The sequence below is a fragment of the Eulemur rufifrons genome, chromosome 3, assembly GCF_041146395.1.
Source record: "Eulemur rufifrons isolate Redbay chromosome 3, OSU_ERuf_1, whole genome shotgun sequence".
Lineage (NCBI taxonomy): Eukaryota > Metazoa > Chordata > Mammalia > Primates > Lemuridae > Eulemur > Eulemur rufifrons.
In genome coordinates, this window is record NC_090985.1 from 97,541,904 (window position 1) to 97,562,979 (window position 21,076).

At 34.8% G+C, this 21,076-nt stretch overlaps 1 protein-coding gene across 1 annotated transcript in view; it reads right to left on the minus strand.

Moving 5' to 3' along the window:
- RP1 (RP1 axonemal microtubule associated) overlaps window positions 1-21,076 on the minus strand; it is a 286,090-nt gene that overhangs the window by 223,094 nt on the left and 41,920 nt on the right. The window contains exons 6-11 of the mRNA XM_069466500.1: window positions 20,184-20,335; window positions 14,111-14,189; window positions 3,430-3,505; window positions 2,504-2,580; window positions 2,371-2,402; window positions 2,082-2,211 (exon numbers count right to left, since the gene is read on the minus strand). Coding sequence (XP_069322601.1) covers window positions 2,082-2,211; window positions 2,371-2,402; window positions 2,504-2,580; window positions 3,430-3,505; window positions 14,111-14,189; window positions 20,184-20,335 — 546 coding nt within the window. The remainder of the gene's footprint in view (window positions 1-2,081; window positions 2,212-2,370; window positions 2,403-2,503; window positions 2,581-3,429; window positions 3,506-14,110; window positions 14,190-20,183; window positions 20,336-21,076) is intronic.

The following is a 21,076-nucleotide window of genomic DNA, read 5'->3' on the forward strand; positions in this document are numbered from 1 at the left end:
CCTTTTCTAGGACTGCTCATTTGGCTTTCTATATGGCAGGACTAGCCATATTAAGATGCTTGAAACACTGAAGGGTAAAGTTTCTCTATTTTCATCATCTACCGGTTAGTTTGACCTACACAGAGGATCACATGCTGGCAGCTAGTGCTGGCTGTAGAGCCAGTTCTTTCCTTAGGACCTCTCTGCATGGCCACCTGCGCTTCCTTACTGCATGAGGGCTGGGTTCCAAGAAGGATTAATTCAAGAAATGAAGGTAGAAGATGCAGATCTCACAAGTTAAGGTGTAAATTCAGCTGCATTCAATTAGTCAAAACATGGAGAAAGAGCTGATTCAGAAAGGGGTGAGGAAATCAACTCCACTTCTTGATGTGGGATAGCAAGTTCCATTTATAAACTGCCTGTGGAATGTACAAGCAGACAATTTTCTCTATTCCCTAGATGTTTCATGTTCCTGCATGGTCCAATCCCTCTGAACAAAAGCATTTACAAAATGTTTATAGGAGGAGACATTCCAGCACAGGAAAGCTTAAAGATATCTCTGTCTCTTGAAATGATCCAGGGGAGTAAAGGTAAAGACCTTTCCTCAATGTTTATTCTCACATAATATTCTGAAATTAAAGAAAAAAAAAAAGGACCTTTCCTTCCCCTCCCTGGCGGATATTTGCTTACATTCCAGAATAAAAATAAGTTCTCTCTGTCTCTGTTTCTCACTCAGTATATTTGTCTCATTCTCTGAAAGAAAGGATGGGCAGCCCTATACAAGATCAGAGTTTCCTAATTTGCAAACTGTACACAACTGCATGTGCTGGTACCACCAGGCCCTCACTTCATGACATTGCAGGACTGGGTTTTAGGAAACCTGACACAAAATATTGCTCCGGCTGCTGCATTTGCTGTGAGAAATAAACTATCTTGGTCTCTGACCCAGTGGTCTCATGTTTCCTACAAGTAGGGTAAAACTGAGATAGATCCTTTATAGGTTCTGATTTAACAATAGGAGATGTTTTTGTGGCCATATTTGCAGATACATACAACCTACCATACTAATAAAGTAAAAGATTATCAACATTGGCAATAAGGAACCCAGGGAACAGGATATGAAGGACCATTTTGAATGGTCTAAGTGGATAAGTAACCCCAAGTGGGAACCAATAGGTAAGGAAAATGTCTAAAGAATAATTTTGGAAAGAGAAGCTACTAGAAAGTATTCTTAGATGGCCATATATTTTCACAGAGGAGAAAATTGGAATATTCCCTAGGAACTGAAATATGAGGTAGAGGGAGTTGCATCTTAAGAAAATGCTATAGGTTAATATTTTCTAGCTCATCCTAGAAGCTGTTTGAACAGCACAGTTTCTAACAAAGTATAGAAAAGTTGAATTAGTAGATACAGCAGACAAATTTTGTGTAAATAGTAAAAGTTCAAATTTCAAAAAGAGTTGGAGGTTTGGGTTTATAGTCAAAGATCTACATCATAAGTTTATTCCTTCTTTGTTAATTCTTATGGTTATGGCTCCATGACATGAGATATTAAATATCAAATCCATCTTTGCTTTGCTAGTTTTTCCTTTGTACTTTCATTATGACACTATCTACAAACAACCGTTATTAGAATTGTTGTATGTATTTGTCATCTTCGTTAGATTATCAATCTCTGGAATTCAGGATGGTATTTCAGCTATTTCTTTGGCTCTCAAATTATTTAACATGGTGTTTTGAACAGAATAGGCACTTGATAGAACTGACTTAATTCCTTAAATTATCATATTCAAGAGCCACAACTGCTGCTTTTTATAAAGTTAATATTCATTACCTACATTTTATTCTTCATTTAAAAAATATAAAATATAAATTTTTCCTAGTATACTATTCTGCATAATGACATTGTCTTGCCAGATTTAAAGACTGTCATCTATTGATCATTTATATTAATGCAGATAGTGAATTATTTAAATGGCCTAATACTGGTGTAAAGCCATCTACAAAAGAAGCAAAACTATAAATTAAACTGTGTCTAGAAGTCTCCTTCCTTTAGTTCCAAGACCTGTCCCAGCACCACACACTCTGTCCAGTGATTTTACCATATTTGTCTCTCTTCTCCCCAATGGCATCAACGGTGCCATCTGGATGCAGACGGACAAACCCTCCAGTCAGCCTGTTGTAGAACTGAATAGTATTTCCTTTTGTGAACTTCCAGCTTTCTGCAGTCCACTAAAAAGAAAAACAGGCAGAACACCAGTATAAGAAACAAAGAGAAGAAATTACTAAGAAACACCCCTTACTAAACATTATACACTGTTTTGCTTTAACACATCAAGTAGCCATTTGAACACTGTATTAAATAATTTAAAGCCCAAAGCAAAATCTTACTGTTTGTTTTCTCTTAAGTTCTACCTTCTGCCCTGAGAAAGTAAAGAGAGGACCATTAATTTTGGCAGTATCATGCTTTCTTCAGTCATAATAAAAAATAATTTTCCAAGAAATGTGTGTACATGATACTTACTTGCAGAGAAGACACTGTTATCCCTGGCATACAGTTCTCTGACAATTTTACTATCATCTTCCCCTTGATCCAGCCATCTGTGGAAAGAAAAGTGTATCAATTATTTTTAGGCTTTATATTTACACCACCACTGGCAATTATCTACCCAGGTGAAAAATAATAGATAGCAGGAATGGGAAAAGACATGGATATCTAGCTGTTAAAAACAGAGAAGTACAGAATGGAAAAGGAAATTCTAAAATGACCATAAGAGTACAAGGGAAGTGGAAAAAGCAGCTAGTATCTGGTAAGGATAAAATATGTTTTTCCCTAATCCACTCAATCAGTCTGCTAACTGCCAAAGTCACAGGTTTTATGTCCCTTGTATCAATTATTTTATCCTGTTCTTTGGCCACCAACTACAGTTCAAACTCTGGTCAGTTATTTCATAAATGGCTATTATTGGTTCCACGGGGAAAGAGGCAGGAGAGTGTTGAAAGAAAAAGCAAATCTATCATCACTACTGGGAAATAACTCAAAAATCAAAGCCTATTGACAGTGGGTCAGCAATATCATCGTTGCATAAAAAGCTACTTGAAATACTATGTACATTTATTATTTTTGAACCTAATTTGGGACCTAGTCCAAAGGAAATATGTTTTCTTATGAGAGACTTTCATTATCCTTCCTGATATGTAGAGAAATATAATATTTTTAATAATATATCTTAATTTACCATTAAATACTAAATTTATATCATCAGAAATGATGATAAACATATGGATATCTTTTTCACTAGAAGCAGCAGCCCCTAAGATTAATGTTGACAAAAGGTATCCAACAAATCATCAATGACTAGGAATAACTGAATAATCTACCCAGTTCTCAAAAATACATGAACTTGGAACTAAAATGAGTTTGTTCAATATAAAAGCACACCTACAAACCTGTGACAAAAGAAGGCATATGTGTGGTTTGTAGTAGGATCCTTGATGACCACATCTTCAAGAAACCAGCCATTTCCTTTACACAAATTAAAGAAAGAAAAGTGTGATGTGAATATGTATGGTCCAGCATTATTTCAAGTTTTGAGAAACAAGTTCTAACTTCCAAATATATGTAAAGGCTTTGTGCAACATAATGCTTTAATACTTCAAATAAAAATGTAACAGAAATAAACTGTAAAGAACATTTAAACATATTTCTTATACATGTAACAAAAGCACAGCATTATTTTAGGGCTTCATGTTTTGTCATATCTATTTCAACGTGCTTTTCCAAACGATTGAAAATAGAACAATTGTGTAGCTGCTCTTGATTTCACAAACTGCATTCATAATCCTGGACCTAACATCTTCCAAAGAATATATACTTGATGAGTTAGCAATATTTTCCATTTCTAGAAAGTTACTAAAGTTCAAATTTGGACCAAGTCTATATGAACAAAATATATATTTTTTGATTGTCTAGAAATTAACAGTCATTCAGAAATCCTGTCCAAACACATAGACTGAGCTGGTATACTGAAGTAGTTATTTCTTTTTAAATGTTTAACTTCATATTAATTTTCAAACTGGAGTTGGTTAAAATATAATTTTATTTATAGATAAAATATTTTAATTAGTCACAGTGGTTTTAGCTATGCAAAGATCCAGCTCAAAATATATCTTCCCCAATTAAAATCTTGAGTTGATGAGTTTATACTAATCAGCCCTAGGAGAAAACTTTTTAACAAAACATAGCAAGAGCTTTTTGCTTACTCTTCAGCTTCATCCCTCATCACATATTACCATCACTTAGTGGTGCCAAACTCCTCATAGTTCCCTAGATTAGTGGTTCTCAAACTTAGCATGCATCTGAATCACCAGGAGGGATTATAATAGCACAGACAGCTGGGCTCCACATTCAGGTTCTAATTAATAGGCCTGGCATAGGCAGCCTATGGTGATCAATTGGTACAAGGCAGAGGGGTTTCCCAGGATGCGGGGCTTTCAGTGCTAAAACCATAGGCAAACTAGGAGGGTTGGTTATCCTAAATAAGACCTCAAGAACCAAATTTTTAACAAGTTCCCAGGCAATGCTGATGGTCCAGGAACCACACTATGAAAACGACTGCCATAGATTATTTACATTCACAATTCTATGCCTTTACATATGCTATTCTTTCTGTCTGAAATGAAATACCTCAAAATGTTATTATTTAATTTCATTTTAAATACTACCAAAAAAAAAAAAAAAAGAATTACTTGTCTCCTTTAAGGAAAAATAAAATGTTACCAGAATTCTGAAATGGGTTTTAAGAGCTACTGAGAAAACTCTTGGAGGTAATAAGGTATTGATTTAAAAAAAATTATAAATTAATATGTTAGTTTAAAACTATTAACGTAAAAATATATTGTCTATATTTTGAGTACGTTTTTCATGTAAGTAAGAAGACCCATGACTGGATTTATAAGTAGAAAATATGAGTTCCTGAAGAAAGCTAGGCTATTCCTGCAGGGATTAGGCCAAAAGAATAGGAGTTAAACAGTTATATAAAATTCTACTCAATGTGCCACTTTCTTACACAATACATAGAATAAGTAATTTTATATTATTAATTTCTTAATGTAATATTTATTTTTTATTGGATTGGGTTAAAGAAAATGGACAAAAAATGGTATTGAAACCGTATACAATGCACAAACAAAAAAATCAGTTAATTTGGTATATACATTTTCAATTTTGTTCTATGCCTATATATAGCACGCACATATGTAATCAAATTGAATCCTACTGTGTAAAGGCTCGGTGCCCGGTGGTAATGGATACAAGCTATGTGCTTATCACATGGTTCTCTCTTTCTAGTTACACAAGATGGCTGCATTTCTCAGCCTACCCTAAAATTAGGCAGTGGCCATATGATTCATTTCTTGCCAATGGAATGAGAACAAAAATGATACAAGTCACTTGCAAGCTTTGCCTTTAAATATTTAATACATCCCCTGTCATGCTCTGGCCCATTCCACCTCCTGTGGTGACCTCGATAGCCTTATAGCACCTGGAGCAACCACACCTGGCCAAGGCCTAACCCAGTTCACTGAAGAACAGCTGCCTGGGAAACTTTCCGACTTACATCAGACTGTTGTGTGAACAACAAATAAACACTTGCTGTAGGAAGCCCCTCATATTTTGGGGTAGTTTGTTACAGCAACTAGTATTAATTACTCTAAATATATATCTGCTTTGTTCACTTGACATTATACATTAGCATTTCCATATTTTTCCTAAATATTCTCAGACATGATTTTTTTTTAAGTTGTGTTGTATTTCAGTATGGACATACCACATAAAATACATTTTCTATTTTAAGATAGGGAATTTTACTATTATGCATAATATAACTACAGTTTTGAACATACATTTTATTTATACCTCTCAATTTTTTTGGATAACTTTCTAGCTAGAATTACTGAATAAAATTGAGTGGTATTTCCAAATAACACTTAATAACACTAATAATGGAACACTACATTATTTGTTCACAGTTCATCCTCCCTCACCCCACTCTACCCCACTGACTTTGGTCTTGGCCATTTTCTTTGATGAATTCATCACAGCCTGGAACTAGGAGTAATCCAGATGTACTTCAACGAGTGAATGGTTAAACTGAGGGAAATCCATGGCATGGGATACAAAAGGCAACAAAAAGGAATGAACAATTGACATGCACAACTTGAATGAATCTCTAGGAAATTATACAAGGAGGAAAAAATCAATCCCAACAGATTACATATGATTCCATTTATATTACTCCTGAAATGAAAAATTTTAGTAATATAGTATAGATTAGTGGTTGCCAGAGATTAAGAACAGGGTACTGGGGAAGGGAGTAGAGAGGAAAGAAGTGTATGTGGCCATAAAAGGGCAACATGAGGGATCATTCTAGTGATGGTATTCGTCTGTGTCTTGACTGTATCAATATCAATATCCTGGTAGTGATATTTTACAATAGCTTTGCAAGATGTTACCATTGGGAGAAGCTGGGTAAAGGGTACAGAGAATCTGTATTATTTCGTATAACTTCATTTGAATCTACAATGATCTCAAAATAAAAAGTTTAATTAAAAATGTAGCTCAGAATTGTTAAATTTTTATTTCTTCAAGTAATAAAAATTTATTTTTGGTCATTTTGGATTTTTTTTTTATATCCACTGCTCATTTTTCTATTGAGTCTACTTAAAACCTAGTTCAGAGCTTATTCTGTATTACTGATTTAGCTGTCTGCCTATTACTGTAATTTTTACCAAACTACATTTAAAAATTGTCACATTTAATGCATTTTAATATGAAAATCTGTCTTGTTAATTTTTTTACAAGATGTTTTTGGCTATCACATCCTTTTAATTTTTCCAGATAAATAGTAGAATCATTTTAAGAGCTTTATTGTGAAATAATTTACAGACCATAAAGTTTACCTGTTTAAATAGGTTCAATGGTTTGTAGCATATTTGCAGGGTTGCACAACCATCACCATAACCCAAATTCAGTACATTTTCATCAGCCCCAAAAGAAACATTGTACCTACTCATATCTCCCCTCTCTTCCCTCTCTCAGACCTAGGCCACCACTAATCTTCTTCCTGACTGATACATTTCTCTATTCTGGACATTTTGGACAAACAGAATCACATAATAAGTGGTCTTTTGTGACTGGCTTATTTCACTTAAGGCTAGAAAAGGAACTCTGCTGTTTGTCTCAGAACTTACCTTTGGGTGAGTTGTGTTGCTCTGAATTTCAGATTTTCTCTCCTCTGAATTTGTGATGTCTCTTGATCAAAATTAGTAGGTACATTTGTATATTATTACCCCCCTCTATTAATTCTCTCATTTCCCCACTTGTGATGTTCCACTCGATTTTGGAGCAACCAATATCATTCTACAAAGAAACCACTGCAGCTGTCTCTTTCCTCTCTAGTCTGGGATATTATATAAAATGAATCTGGCAGCAGATTGCTTTCACCAAACCAAAAGGACAGTCCTGGGTGCAATTTGGCTTACCAAAATTCTGGAGTCCTTTTACTGCTGACACACCACAGAAACAGGCAACTGGGGCCTAACCTAAATATGTGGTGCACAAAACCTTCACCTCTCTCACCAAATGACGACAGCGCTTCTGGAGCATCATGAGGACTGGATTACACAGCCAGCCATGATCACTGGCAAATGAATGGTTAAGGAACAAATAGGATCACTTACTCCAAAACCCGTAAATCAAACTTTCTTGGCTAGAGCCCCTAGTACTTCTTAATATGCCCTTCAGATAAAGCCAGTCTAATACAAATGGGACTGTACTTTTTATTGTTGATATTAATTATTAGACACACATGTTTTGGCTGCTACTCTGAAGAAGATATTTTTTATCTTATATTTTCAAATATTGCTAGTATATAAAACAGCCACCATTTATTATATATTGATTTAATATTTATTCACCTTATAAATTCTCTTATTTCTTTTATTCATTTTTCAGTTGATCCCCCTTGAATCTTAATAGACATTTTTATCTCCTGTAAGCAATAATTTTAACTTCTTTCTAAAATATAACTACTTTAAAAGTCTTATTATAATCCTTATTATGATGCTTTCCAAAGAATAACTAGTATATACTTATAATGAGAAAAACCTTTCTCCTATTTCTGCTTTTAATGGATTTCATTGTTTATTAAGAGATTGGTCTAAGTTAAATTTTTAAATAATTTTACATAAATAATTTTTCTATTCCAAATTTTTAAAGAATTTTAAACATAAAAAGATATTAACTGTTAACAATGAATTTTTCTGCTTCAACCTTTTGCAGTGATGTGTTTTATTAACAGATTTCCTTATATGGAACTATCCTTCAATTTCTTGGCATAAACCCTAATTATTGTTATGTATTAATCTTGTTATATATTATACTTCTTGATTTACTTTTGCACATTTCACTTAGAATATCTACACATATATTTATCAGTGAGACTGACCTATAATTGTTCTTCTAGAAAATGAAAACCCTGGGAAACCAATGGCATTGGTTTCTGCACCGTGCACAGTTGCTGAACTGTGCAAATTCTCGGAAGTCACACATCATCAAGTTTATTTGAATATTTAGGGTGGGGGAAATGAGAAATTTAACCTTAGTTTAAAATATTTTAAAACTAATATGGAAAAATTATCAAGATTATTTACTTGAATTTTTAATATAAAATATGAATATAATGAGAAAAATATTTAATAGCTCCTTTAGAATATATCCTCTGAGGTCCATAGGAGTTCCTGCTCACATTTTGAACATATTAGAAGATAAATGTAAGAATTATGGAATCACATTTCTATATTTTGTACATATTCAAGTTCTGGTACCATTAAGTCTATTTAGAAGCCAACTGGAACATTCCATACAGCACTGGAACTGTCTGTTTCTTGAACATTTTAGAAAAAATACTCATAAATTCAAACACAGCCAGAGCTTTTTGGAGGTAATTAAGCCTTCTAAAAAATTTATTTTTATTGACCATTCTTATTTTATACTTTTTCTTGGGTCAATACTGAGTCAAATTTACTTTCTTAGGTCATTCATAATTTCTCAGGACAAATTTCTTGGGTTAATTTTTCTTAGTCATCCTTTTCATAAAGTTTATTAGCCCAAAACTGAATATAGTATTCTCAAAGTTTTTATAACCCATGTATATTCATTTACTCTATCTAATTTGGGGATTTATTTTCTTTCTCTATTTAATTTATTTTATTTTTTTTAGAGACAGGATCTCACTATGCTGCCCAGGTGGTCTCAAACTCCTGGGCTCAAGCAATCCTCCCACCTCTACCTCCTGAGTAGCTGGGACAACATATGCGTACCACCATGCCCAGTGACTTCCTTTTTTATCAGACTTTTCAGTGTCTGGTTTGTATGTGTCAGCTTTTTTTTCCCCTAAGAACCAGTTCTTATAAGTGATGTCAATTCTTCTGTTTTTCTATTTTTTGTCTTTGATTTCTATTTTTATCTTTATTTTCTTCCTCATAATTTTCTCAATATTTCCTTATACCTTATGTCCCTTTTTGAATTGTTTAATTCACTTATTTTTATTTTCTCTTTATTAATACTTCTCATTGTGATTTACAGTAAGAAATATAGTTTTTGATCTTCTTCCCTTCTTTGGTTTTCTGGCATACAGCTCCTAAAATCTTTGGAATTGCCAAAGTGATTAAGTGTCTTTTTGTATGCTAATGAGATCACTAGTGGCCGCTGCTTCTCCTGATTAGCTTAGCCTCAGGGAGGAGACTTGTTGGCCAGAGGAACCAACCATACTGATGTGAGGGGTGGAACTTTCAGTTCCACCTCTAGACCTAGGGGGAAAGGGGAGGGAAGAGGGGCTGAAAGTTGACTGGATCACCAATGACCAATGATTTAATCAATCCTGACTATGTAATAAAGCCTCCATCAAACCCTAAAGGACAAAGTTCAGAGAACTTCCAGATTGCTGAAGACCTGGAGGTGCTGGGAAGGTGATGCACCTGGAGAGGACATGGAAGCTCCATACACCATCCCACACACCTTGCCCTGTGTACCTCTTCATCTAGCTGTTCATCTGTATCTTTTATAATACCTTTTATAATAAACCAATAAGTGTTAGTGTTTCCTTGAGTTCTGTGAGTTGCTCTAGCAAATGACTGAAGTTGAGAGTGGGTTGTGGGAACCACCAATTTATAGCCAATTGGTCAGATGTTCTGGAGGGCCAGACTTGTGATTGACATCTGAAGTAGGGGCCAGTCTTGTAGGACCGATCCCTTAACCTGTGAGATCTGACACTAACTCCAGTATATAGTGTCAGAATTGAATTAAATTGTAAGGCATCCAGCTTGTTGTGGGGTATTGGAGGAGGAATCCTACACATTTGGTCACAGGAGTGTTGAATATTGAGAGCATAGAGAAAATAGTTTGTTTTTCCTACTATACAATACTGAAAGTGAGACTTTGAATATGCCTTTGAATTATTATAAATTGTACTACTATTTTCTAAATAGTCAATGATACACTCCTTATGTTGAAAGACCAGAATTCCACAGGGAACAAAAAGAAAATTTATTTTCACACCTCTATCCATTTAAATCTATTCACAGAACTGTTCCTTTTCTTCCCCTCCTTGAATGAAATTTGGAACATGTATTGTGGTTTTTCTGGTCACTCTCAGATAAAATGTCCATTAGGGTATTTTAATAGCAAAACTGGGTGCATGTCAACAATTATGATGACCAATCCCATGTAATAATCAAAACTCCAAATTTCATTTAAAGATAAAATGTCTCCCCTCCCCCATCTTCAATTCTGGAACCTTGGGAGGTGGGCAAGCTCCCAGGTTGACTACTTCTTCCTGCCTTATACAGGTTGAACATCCCTCATCTGAAATGCTTGGGACCAGCAGTATTTCAGTTTGCGGATTTTTTCATATTTGAGGACATTTGTGTTTATACTCACTGGTTAAACATGACAAATCTGAAAATCAGAAATCTGAAGTGCTCCAATAAGCATATCTTTTGAGCATCATGACAGCACTCAAAAAGTTTCAAATTTTGAAGCATTTCAAATTTTGGATTTTCAGGTTTGGGATGCTCAACCTAATACTACTGCCTCCTCAACCCCAAGCACTCAGATCATGCTTTTTGACTCTTCCAAGTTAGAAACAGGATAAAAAGGATAGGGAAAGAGAAGAGGTAATAATCTAGGAAAGTCTTATTAACTGGCACTGTTTACATATATAATGTATTTGTTAACAGATATTTAAAAGTAGACTATGGAGAGTTTGGTGGGTTCTTGGAAGACCCTCTAACTCTAGGGATCATTAACCTTCATATCTGCTCTGATTATCTGCCTAACAGTCTACATTGACTATTCTCCATGCTTCCCTTCCTTCGTGGCCAAAGGCCACTGAGGCAGCCTATAGACTGTTACTCAAGTAGGAGTCATGTAACAAATTCTAGATGGCACATGTTCCTCAAGTGGTTTCTTCATATAGGAAAAACACCTTCCACCCTCTTCTGTTGCTGGGCATTATACAGGTATCACAGCAACTGCTGACCTACTATAACAAAAACTTGTACCCTTTACACTCAATAGTGAACCCCTAATTTGTTGTCTGCCTCTTCCTTCATAAGTCCTATATATGTGGCCTTGTGCCTACATTTGGGATGGGTTTAAATGTATGTGTCCCTCTCAAAATTGATCTGTTGGAACCTAAGACCCAATGTGATGCTATTAAGAGGTGGGGCCTTTAGGAGGTGATTAAGTCATGAGGGTTCTGCGCTCATGAATGGGGTTATTACCCTTATAAAAGGGCTGAAGGGAACTAGCTAGGCCCTGTTTGCCCTTCTGCCAAGGGAGGATAATGCAAGAAGGCCTTCACCACGCTGCAAATGCCAGGACTTTGATCTTGGACTTCCCAGCCTCCAAAATTGTAAGAAATAATTTCTGTTCTTTATAAATTATCCAGTCTAAGATATTTTGTTATGCCATCCTGGAACAAACTAAGAGAGATAATTAGACCCTGCTTCCTATTATTTTATTCTGGTCCTTTGAGACCTAAGCCCAAAATGAGACAAAAAAAATACCACTGTAACATTCTGTTAGACTGTAATTATAATTTTGATTTCCACTTTGGCTCCAAATTATGGAGAGGACTGAAATACCTAAGTGATTGAATATTTTTTTACTTTCATTTTTTTTATTAAATTTTGGTTTCATTAAATTGTGGTCAGAGAATACGGCCCAATTTTGGGAAGTTTATTGAGATTTTCTTTTCGGCCTAATATAAGAGTCAAATTGTAAAATGTTCCATGGAGCTTTGAAATGAAAGTATTTCTCTGCGTAAACACTATAAATACTTGAGGAAAGTAACTGAAGTACACCTGATTAACCTGCCAAAATCTGAGACATATGATAAAATCCCATCCTATCTTCTTTTCATTTATTTTTGAATATCTAAGAAGATTTTACTTTATGTTTTTACTAGCAATGTTATCTACTGAATAAAAGCTCATGAATGTTATAATCTCATTGTGAATCATAAACTTTATTTAAAAAATTACCCTCCTTGGAACTTTCAATGCTTATTGTCTTGAATTTTACTTTATCTTGTAATATTAATACTATAACTAAAATCATTCGTTTTATTTACATATTTCTGACATATCACTACCTGAACTTTTCTTTTTATTATTACTGGGCCATTTATTTTAAGTGTGTCTCTTGCATAGAACATATAATTGGACATGAGGATTTTTCAGGCTGAGAATTTTTGCCTTTGTTTAGAAAAATTAACAAAAACCCAGAAATAAGGCCAAAAGATGACTACATGTCCTTTCAGTGTTATAGTAGAACACTGACAAGCTTTTCTGAGAGTCATCTGACTCATTGTGGGAGTATAAGATTATTTGACTTAATGCTTACTATGAATTCAGGTCCAAACTCTGTAAAATTAGCTATCAACTAACAAAACATAAGCTGGAAATGGTTTATGTCTGGTCAAAATACAAATGAATAAATGAATTTTGTTCAAGGCAGAAGACAATCTCAAAGGTATATTTTTATTATCTGTACAACATTGTTCATATTTTTTTTATTTTATTTTTTTTTTATTTCATCTTATTGTTACGGGGGATACAGAATTGCAGGTTACATACATTGCCCATGTACTGCTTTTCCCCCCAAGTCAGAGCTCCAGGCATGTCTGTTCCCCAGATAGTGCGCATTGCACCCATCATGTAGGTTTCCATATTTTTTATTTATTTTATCAATCTTATTCATTATTCTTTTTGTTTTCACTGATTATATGTAGATATTTTTAGTTCATTATAACCTTTGAAACAGCTTTGTCAACCTGCTAATTCCCTCATTAATCATTTAAATACATGTTCACTCTGTATTTATATGAGAATCTCATTCTTAACATTTTGAAAATTATACTTTGACACTACTTAGTAAAAAAGTTTTTCATCTTGTTTCACACTTTTTGGTTTTTTATCCTTTTTTTGGTACGTGCCCTTTAGTATTCTGTCTGCTGTTAAATGGCTTTTGCTTATCTTATGGCTTTTTTATACAGTAGCAGAAAATGAATTTATTGGGAAGATATGAGTCATGTCACAGGGCTGATGGGAAAACCGGGGAAGAAGCATGAACAAAGTGGCAGCAGAAAACCCAGCTGAGACCCCACTGCCAGGGCAGTCTCCTTACCATGACACTGCTGGACAATCACTAGCCTTCACAGAATATCACCCCCAGGAGAAATTACTGCTGCCTCTACTACCAGTCTAAGGAATGCTACCACATGCCACAATATATAAATATCAAATTCCCTCTATTTTTTTGAATCACTCTGTCTAGCATTCTAGGTCTATCCTAGATTATCTGCTCGGCCAAGGCTATGTCATTTTGAAGAAAAATACATCTAGTTAAATTTTAAAGGACGTTAGGGACAATGTTTTGATTTTAGACTGTCAATACTTAGAGATCAGTTTTCTACAAGTTTTCCACAGTATTTTCTAGCTTTGAACACGGTTTCACATAAATAGAGTAAAACCAGACCTTCATTAATTCTCCACGGAAAAGCCTTACCTGGGCCAAGTCCATCATGGCCTATCACAATCTTGTACAAATCTCCAAGGTGCACAGCCTCAAGGAAAAAGGTGTCAGTCTATAAGCAATTAAAAAAGTATATTTAGATCTACACAATATCTCTGATTTCTACCAAGAGTATAAATTAAAATGCAGTAAAGACTGACTATAAAAAGAAGTAGATTCACTAAGCAAATATACAAATCTGTCTACATTAAGAAAGCAAAGGCAAAATGATAATATTAATTTCTAGAAAATAATAATGTTTCTAAATATACCCCCTTCTTCTTTGTTGCCAATTTTTAGTTATAAAATAATATATTTGGGGACTCTTTGTAAGCATGTTTTTCAAATAATCATAGTATAAATATAATAAATATAAAATGTACTAAAAGTTTACATTCATATCAATGCAAACAACTCTCGTCTGCCCTAGGATAAAAATTTTTTCAGCCATGTTTATGGGCCATATGCATATATAATGCCTCTGAAGTAAGTTTAGGATGCTGATACAAAAAGTATTTGAAAGTCATAACATTTATCTGGAGTCGCAAATTTACTGCTACAATAAAAAGGAGCCATAGTCGTTCTCCAATGGTTTATATATTCAGAATATGGACTAAAAGTGAGGGGCACAGAATACTTTTGATAAAATCTAAGATAACACTATAGGTTTCAATGCAAGAAAAATACATGATGCAGCATATCCGTTAAAAATATAAAAATAAAAAGTAACTTTGTATTTATATAGTGTAACATACATTTCAAAATATTTTTACATGCTTTTATTTTATCCTTAAAAATTGCTAAGTGAGGAAAAATCCTTTCTACGGACAAGAAAGATGAGGCACAGATTCAGGATTAGAGCTCAGCTACTCTGACATGTAGTAAGACTATTTTCCTTCTGAACCACTTTGTCTCTACTTAAGTGCACTAGCAAGAGTATAAATAATGGGAAACAAAACCATTAGCATTCATTAACAAAAAAATATTCTCCATGCCTGGTACAGGTTAATGGGTAACATTGTTATCCCTTTATCTACCAAATAGGTCTGGTATAACAGGAGGAATGTCTATATTATAACAGAAAATATTAGCAAAGAAAATTATTAGTTATAATATTTATGATAACTGACTTAGAGAACTATATGAAAAAGAGGGGAAATAAACAATAAAAATATCCTGGCATACTCACTAAGAACTAGTTGGGTCATCAAGGAAGTCTGAGATAAATAAAATATGATAAACCCTCCATGCTTTACTCAGTTTAAAAAAAGACAGAGAGAAAGAAAATTTAAATATAATATGCATATAAATATTAATAATAGTAAAATAATATAATGCATTCAGTTTCTACATTCCATAACAAAAGTTGCTGTATATAATTGTCCACATTTAACAATATAAGGATCAGTTTAAAAATCACGAAGGAGGGAGAAATGTCAACAAAATGGCAGACTAGAAAACTCCAGGCCCCAGTTCATCCCAGGAATTACTAAGTTAACAATAACATACGGTCTAGAATACTTTTCTTGAGAATTCTAGAGACCCCTTGAAAGATGCAGCACCCAGGCCAAAGCATAACCAAGAAGGGACTCCATCCAAAAAGGGTAGGAAAGTTCAAGGCATTTTACATGCCATGCCCTACCCCTACCTGGCATAGTGTAGTGTAATAGGAAGGAAATCTCCCATATCCAAGATCCTCCCTCAGGACAGATAAAAAAGATTGGACAACACATCCAAAATTCTATCTTGTCTGAAGGCTGCCCGAGAGACTGGTTTATGTCTCCTCTGACTTGGAGCCATGACAAGAATGACGACATAGCTTGGATGCCTGAAAAGCAGAAGCCAGCTCTGTAACATGTCAAAGCTACACAGATTCTAGTATAGCAGACAGATGACAAGGGAGCCAGAGATTGTGGGCTCCAGATAAGAAACCAGGGCAAACACTTAAGGAAATTAAGATAGTTAAAAACATACACATAAGCCCAGAGAAGACAAATTGTCAGAAAAGATTTGAGAGGTCCTAAACCTCCTCCTGGGCTGATTAGTACAAGTTTTCCCCTGTACAAAGCCAGTCCATAATGACTGTGAAGTGTGGTTATTTTCTTTAAACACTCAAATCTCAACAAAAGATCATAAGGCCAACAAAGAAACAGGAAAACATGGCCCAATCAAAGAAACAAATAGCTCCATGAAACAACCCTAAAGAAATACAGATGTCTAAACTTCCTGACAAAAATTTAAAATAACTACCTTACAGATGCTAAATGAGCTAAAGAGAACACAGAGACACAACTAAATGAAATCAGGAAAATAAAGCATTTACAAAATGAGAATGTCAACAAAAAGAGACTAAGAAAGAACCAAACAGAAATTCTAGAGCTGATAAGTACAATAACTGAACTGAGAAATTCACTAGAGGGTTTCACCATCAGATTTGACAAAGCAGAAGAATCAGCTAACTTGAAGGCAAGTCATTTGAAATTATTGAGATAGGGAAGCAACAAGGAAAAATAATGAAGAAAAGTGAAGAGAGTATTAGAACTCATGAGATACCATCAAGCAGGCCAATATATGCATTATGTGAATTTAAAAAGGAGAAAAGAGAGAGAGAAAGGGACAGAGAACTTTTCTGAAAAAAATAATGGTCCCAAACTTCCAACATCTGAAGAGTAAAATGCACATATAAATGCAAAAAGTTTAACAAACTCCAACTAAAATAAACCATGAGAAATCCACACTGAGACACATTATAACAAAACTATCAACTCTCAAAGTTAAGGAGACAATCTTGAAAGCAGCAAGAGAAAAGCAATTCATCATATATGAGGGAGATGCTATAAAATTATGAGTGGATTTAGGTAGCAATCATGCAGGCTAGAAGGCAGTAGAATGATACATTCAAGGTACTGAAAGAAAAAAAAACACATCAAGCAAGAATTCCATATAAGGAAAAACTGTCAAAAATGAAGGAGAAATTAAGACTTTCCCAAATTAAAAAAAGTCCAGGTCCAGAGGCTCAAGCCTGTAATCCCAGTACTTCGGGAGACTGAAGCGGGAGGATCATTTGAGGCCAGGAGTTCGAGACCATCCTATACAACACAGAGATCCTGTCTCTATGAAAGTTTTTAAAATAATATCCAGGTATAGCAGCACACGCCTATAGTCCTAGCTACTCGGGAGGGGTAGGCTGAGGCAGGATGATTGCTTTGTGGCCTAGGAGGTCAAGGCTGCAGTGAGTGATGATGGGGCCACTGAACTCCAGCCTGATGACAGAGTGAGATTCCATCTCAAAAAAAAAAAAAAAAAAAGAAAGAAAGAAAAAGAAAAAAAGCTGAGTAAGCTCACTACCACTGAACCCACAATACAAGAAGTGCTAAAGGAGTTGTTTGAGTTGAAACAAAAGGACACTAGACAGCAACATGAAGCCATATAAAAATATAAAGTTCTACAGTAAAGGAACTACATGGACAAATATAGAAACTAGTATTATTGTAATTTTGGTACATAAATCCACTTTTAATTCCTATATAAAATTTAAAGGACAAAGGCAAGTATAAAATACATAAAGATGTAATTTCTGACATCAATAACAAAGTGGAGGGTGGAGCTGTTGAGTATAATTTTTGTATGCAATTGAAGTTAAGCTGTTATCAGTCTAAGACAGAATATTATACTTTAAAATGTGTTATATAATCACAAAGGTAACCATAAAGAAAATATCTATCGAATACACACAAATACAAAGGAATCAAAGCAGGTTGCTACAAAAAATCAATGAGACAAAAATGAAGGCCATAAGAAAGATTGGGGGGTGGAGAGCTACTAGACATACAGAAAACAATTAAATGACAATAGTAAGTTCTTCCCTATCAGTACTTTCTTTAGGTGTAAATGTATTAATTTCACAATCAAAAAACACAGATGAGCTGAATGGATTAAAAAAATAATATCTACCTATATGCTGCCGACAGAAGATTCATTTTAGAGCTAAGGGCATACATTGGTTAAACGTGAGAAGATGGAAAAAGATATTCTATGCAAATGGGAACCTAAACAGGGAGGGAATGGCCATACTTATACAAAACAGACTTTAAGTTAAAAACTGTCACAAGAGACCAAGAAAAATATCATATAATGATAATAGGATCAATTCACTAGGAAGATATAACATTTATAAATAAATATACACCTAACATCAGAGTTCACATATATATATGAAGCAAACATTTGCAGAATTGAAGGGAGAAATATCAACAGAATAATAATAGGAGACTTCAACATCCCATTTTCAATAATGGGTGGGAGAATAAAACAAAATATCAAAAAGGAAAACAGTGGACTTGAACAACACCATTAGACCAACTGGACCTAACACACATACAGAAACACCAAACAACAGAATACACACTCTTCAATAGAAATACACAGTAACATTATCCAGGACAGATCACAAGTTAGGTCACATGAAAGTCTTAATAAACTTAAGAAAATTAAAACCATACAAGGTATCTTTTCCAACCATGGTGAAACAAAACCAAAAAACTATAGTAGGAGACTGAATATTCATAAATATGTAGGAATTAAAGAATGCATTCTATAAACAATCATTGGGTTGGGTGATGTCAGCAAGATGGCAGAATAAGAGGCTCCTGACTTTCAATCCTTCCATGGATACACTGAATAAACTCCTACAAATAGATCAATTCCCTTGGAGAGAAATCCAGAAACTTACTGAAAGACTTCTACACACCGGGCAACTGAGAAAATATACACATTGAAACAGGTAGGAAGAGCTGAGACAAGCTCGTGCCATACACCACACCCCAGAAATAGCACTGCATAGTCAGGAGCTTCTCCCTGAGGAGTGAAGTGTTTAGACCACATATATAGCACCCCAACTTTTATAGCTGCCACCCAAAGTACTACCTCCTAAGTCAACTACTTCTGGAAGCAAATGGGGCTCAGCATTTGAAATCCCCTGGAACCACAGGAAACAAGGAGATGGTTTTAAACAGGCAGCTATCTCCCTGGACTCAGCAGAGTGAACACAGTGAAACATTTAACTCCCAGTTTCTCCCTGGAAGGGGTTTGACTGCATACAATCCCAGCTGCTGCCTGGGTTGGGAAGGATCAGGATTCTAATTACCTGCATCTGGGAGTCTATGAGGCAGGTAATTAGTAAGCTTCCCAGAGCCTGAATGGTGCATGTGGGCACTTCCCATGCCTTTTCACCCTAGCTCACTCCAACAACAAATCCAAGTCTCCAGCTTCTCCCTGGAAAGTGTTTGTCCACTCATACAGCAGCCCTACTTTACAGCTCCCACCCGAAAGATTGGTTCCTAAATCACCTAGCTCTGGGAACGTAGGGGTTCAGCATCTGAGAGTTCCCTGGGGCCATAGAGAACAGGCAATTTTAAATGGGTGCAGGAACACTTACAGTAGCTATCCTCCAAGACTCAGCAGTGTGGCAGTTTTTCAAAAAATTAAAAACAAACTACCTTATGATCCAGCAATCCCACTTCTGGGATACATATGCAAAATAATTGAAAGGATGGTCCCAAAACGATATCTGCACACTCACGTGAATAGAATTATCCACAATCACCAAGAAATAGAGGCAAACCAAATGTCCATTAATGGATGAACTGATAAACAAAATGTAGTATGTACATGTGCATATACACACAAAAAATAGAAATTATTTAGCCTTAAAATGAAAGGAAATCCTGTCACCTGGATGAGAACATTATTCTCAGTGAAATAAGCCATTCACAAAAAGACAATTACTATATGATTTCACTTATATGAAGTATCTAAAGTAGTTAAACATACAGAAACAGAAAGTAGAATGGTGGTTACCAGGGACTGAAGGGAATGGGGAGTTGTTATTTAATAGTAATAGATCTCCAGTTTTGGAAGGTGAAAAAGCTCTGAGTATTTATTTTACAACAATGTGCATATACTTAACACTACTAAACTGTGCACTTAAAATTATTAAGATGGTAAATTTTATGTAATTTTTGCTACTATTAATTTTTTAAAATAAAACAAAGAACTTTTTGCTTACTTGTCCTCTTAAAAAATTGAAGGAGCTCTTTGATCTAAATAGTTGCCTGGATCCTGTATCTCCTTTTTCCCCATGGATAGAAATGTAGACATTGGCTACTGTTCCAGCATTCCATAGTTCACCTGTTGCCACATACACTTCATATATTGTCACTGGCAACAAAAGAAAAATAAGCTTTAGGTACCAAGCACTACTCATAATAAAAAATTAAGTACAGTAGTCTCCCCTTATCCACAGTGGATATGGCCCAAGATCCCCAGTGGATGCCTGAAACTGCAGGTGCTACCAAATCCTATATGCATTATTTTTTCCTATATACACTATTTTTTCCTATATACATACATACCTATGATAAAGTTTAATTTATAAATTAGGCACAGTAAGAGATTAATAATAACTAATAGTAAAACAGAACAATTGCAACAATAAACTGTGCATAATTTCATAGATAGAAGATGTGTTCTTACTGTAGATCTTAGCAACCTCAGACTTAATATTGTTAAAATGTCCATTTTACCCAAAGCAATCTACAGATTCAGTGCAATCCCTACCAAAATCCCAACAGCAATTTTCACATAAATAGAAAAAAACAATTCTAAAATTCATATGGACTGTCAAGAGACCCCCCAAATAGTCAAAACAATTTTGACAAAGAACAAAGTTAGAAGCTTCACACTTCTTAACTTGACAACACACTACCAGACAACAATAATAAAGGCAGTGCAGTACTGGTATAACGACAGACAGACCAATAGAATAGAATAGAGAGCTCAGAAATAAACTCTGAAGTACATGCTCAAATTATTTCAAAAAAGGTGCCAAGACCACACAATGAGGGAAAGACAGTCTCTTCAACAACTGGTGTTGAGTAAACAGATATTCACTTGCAAAAG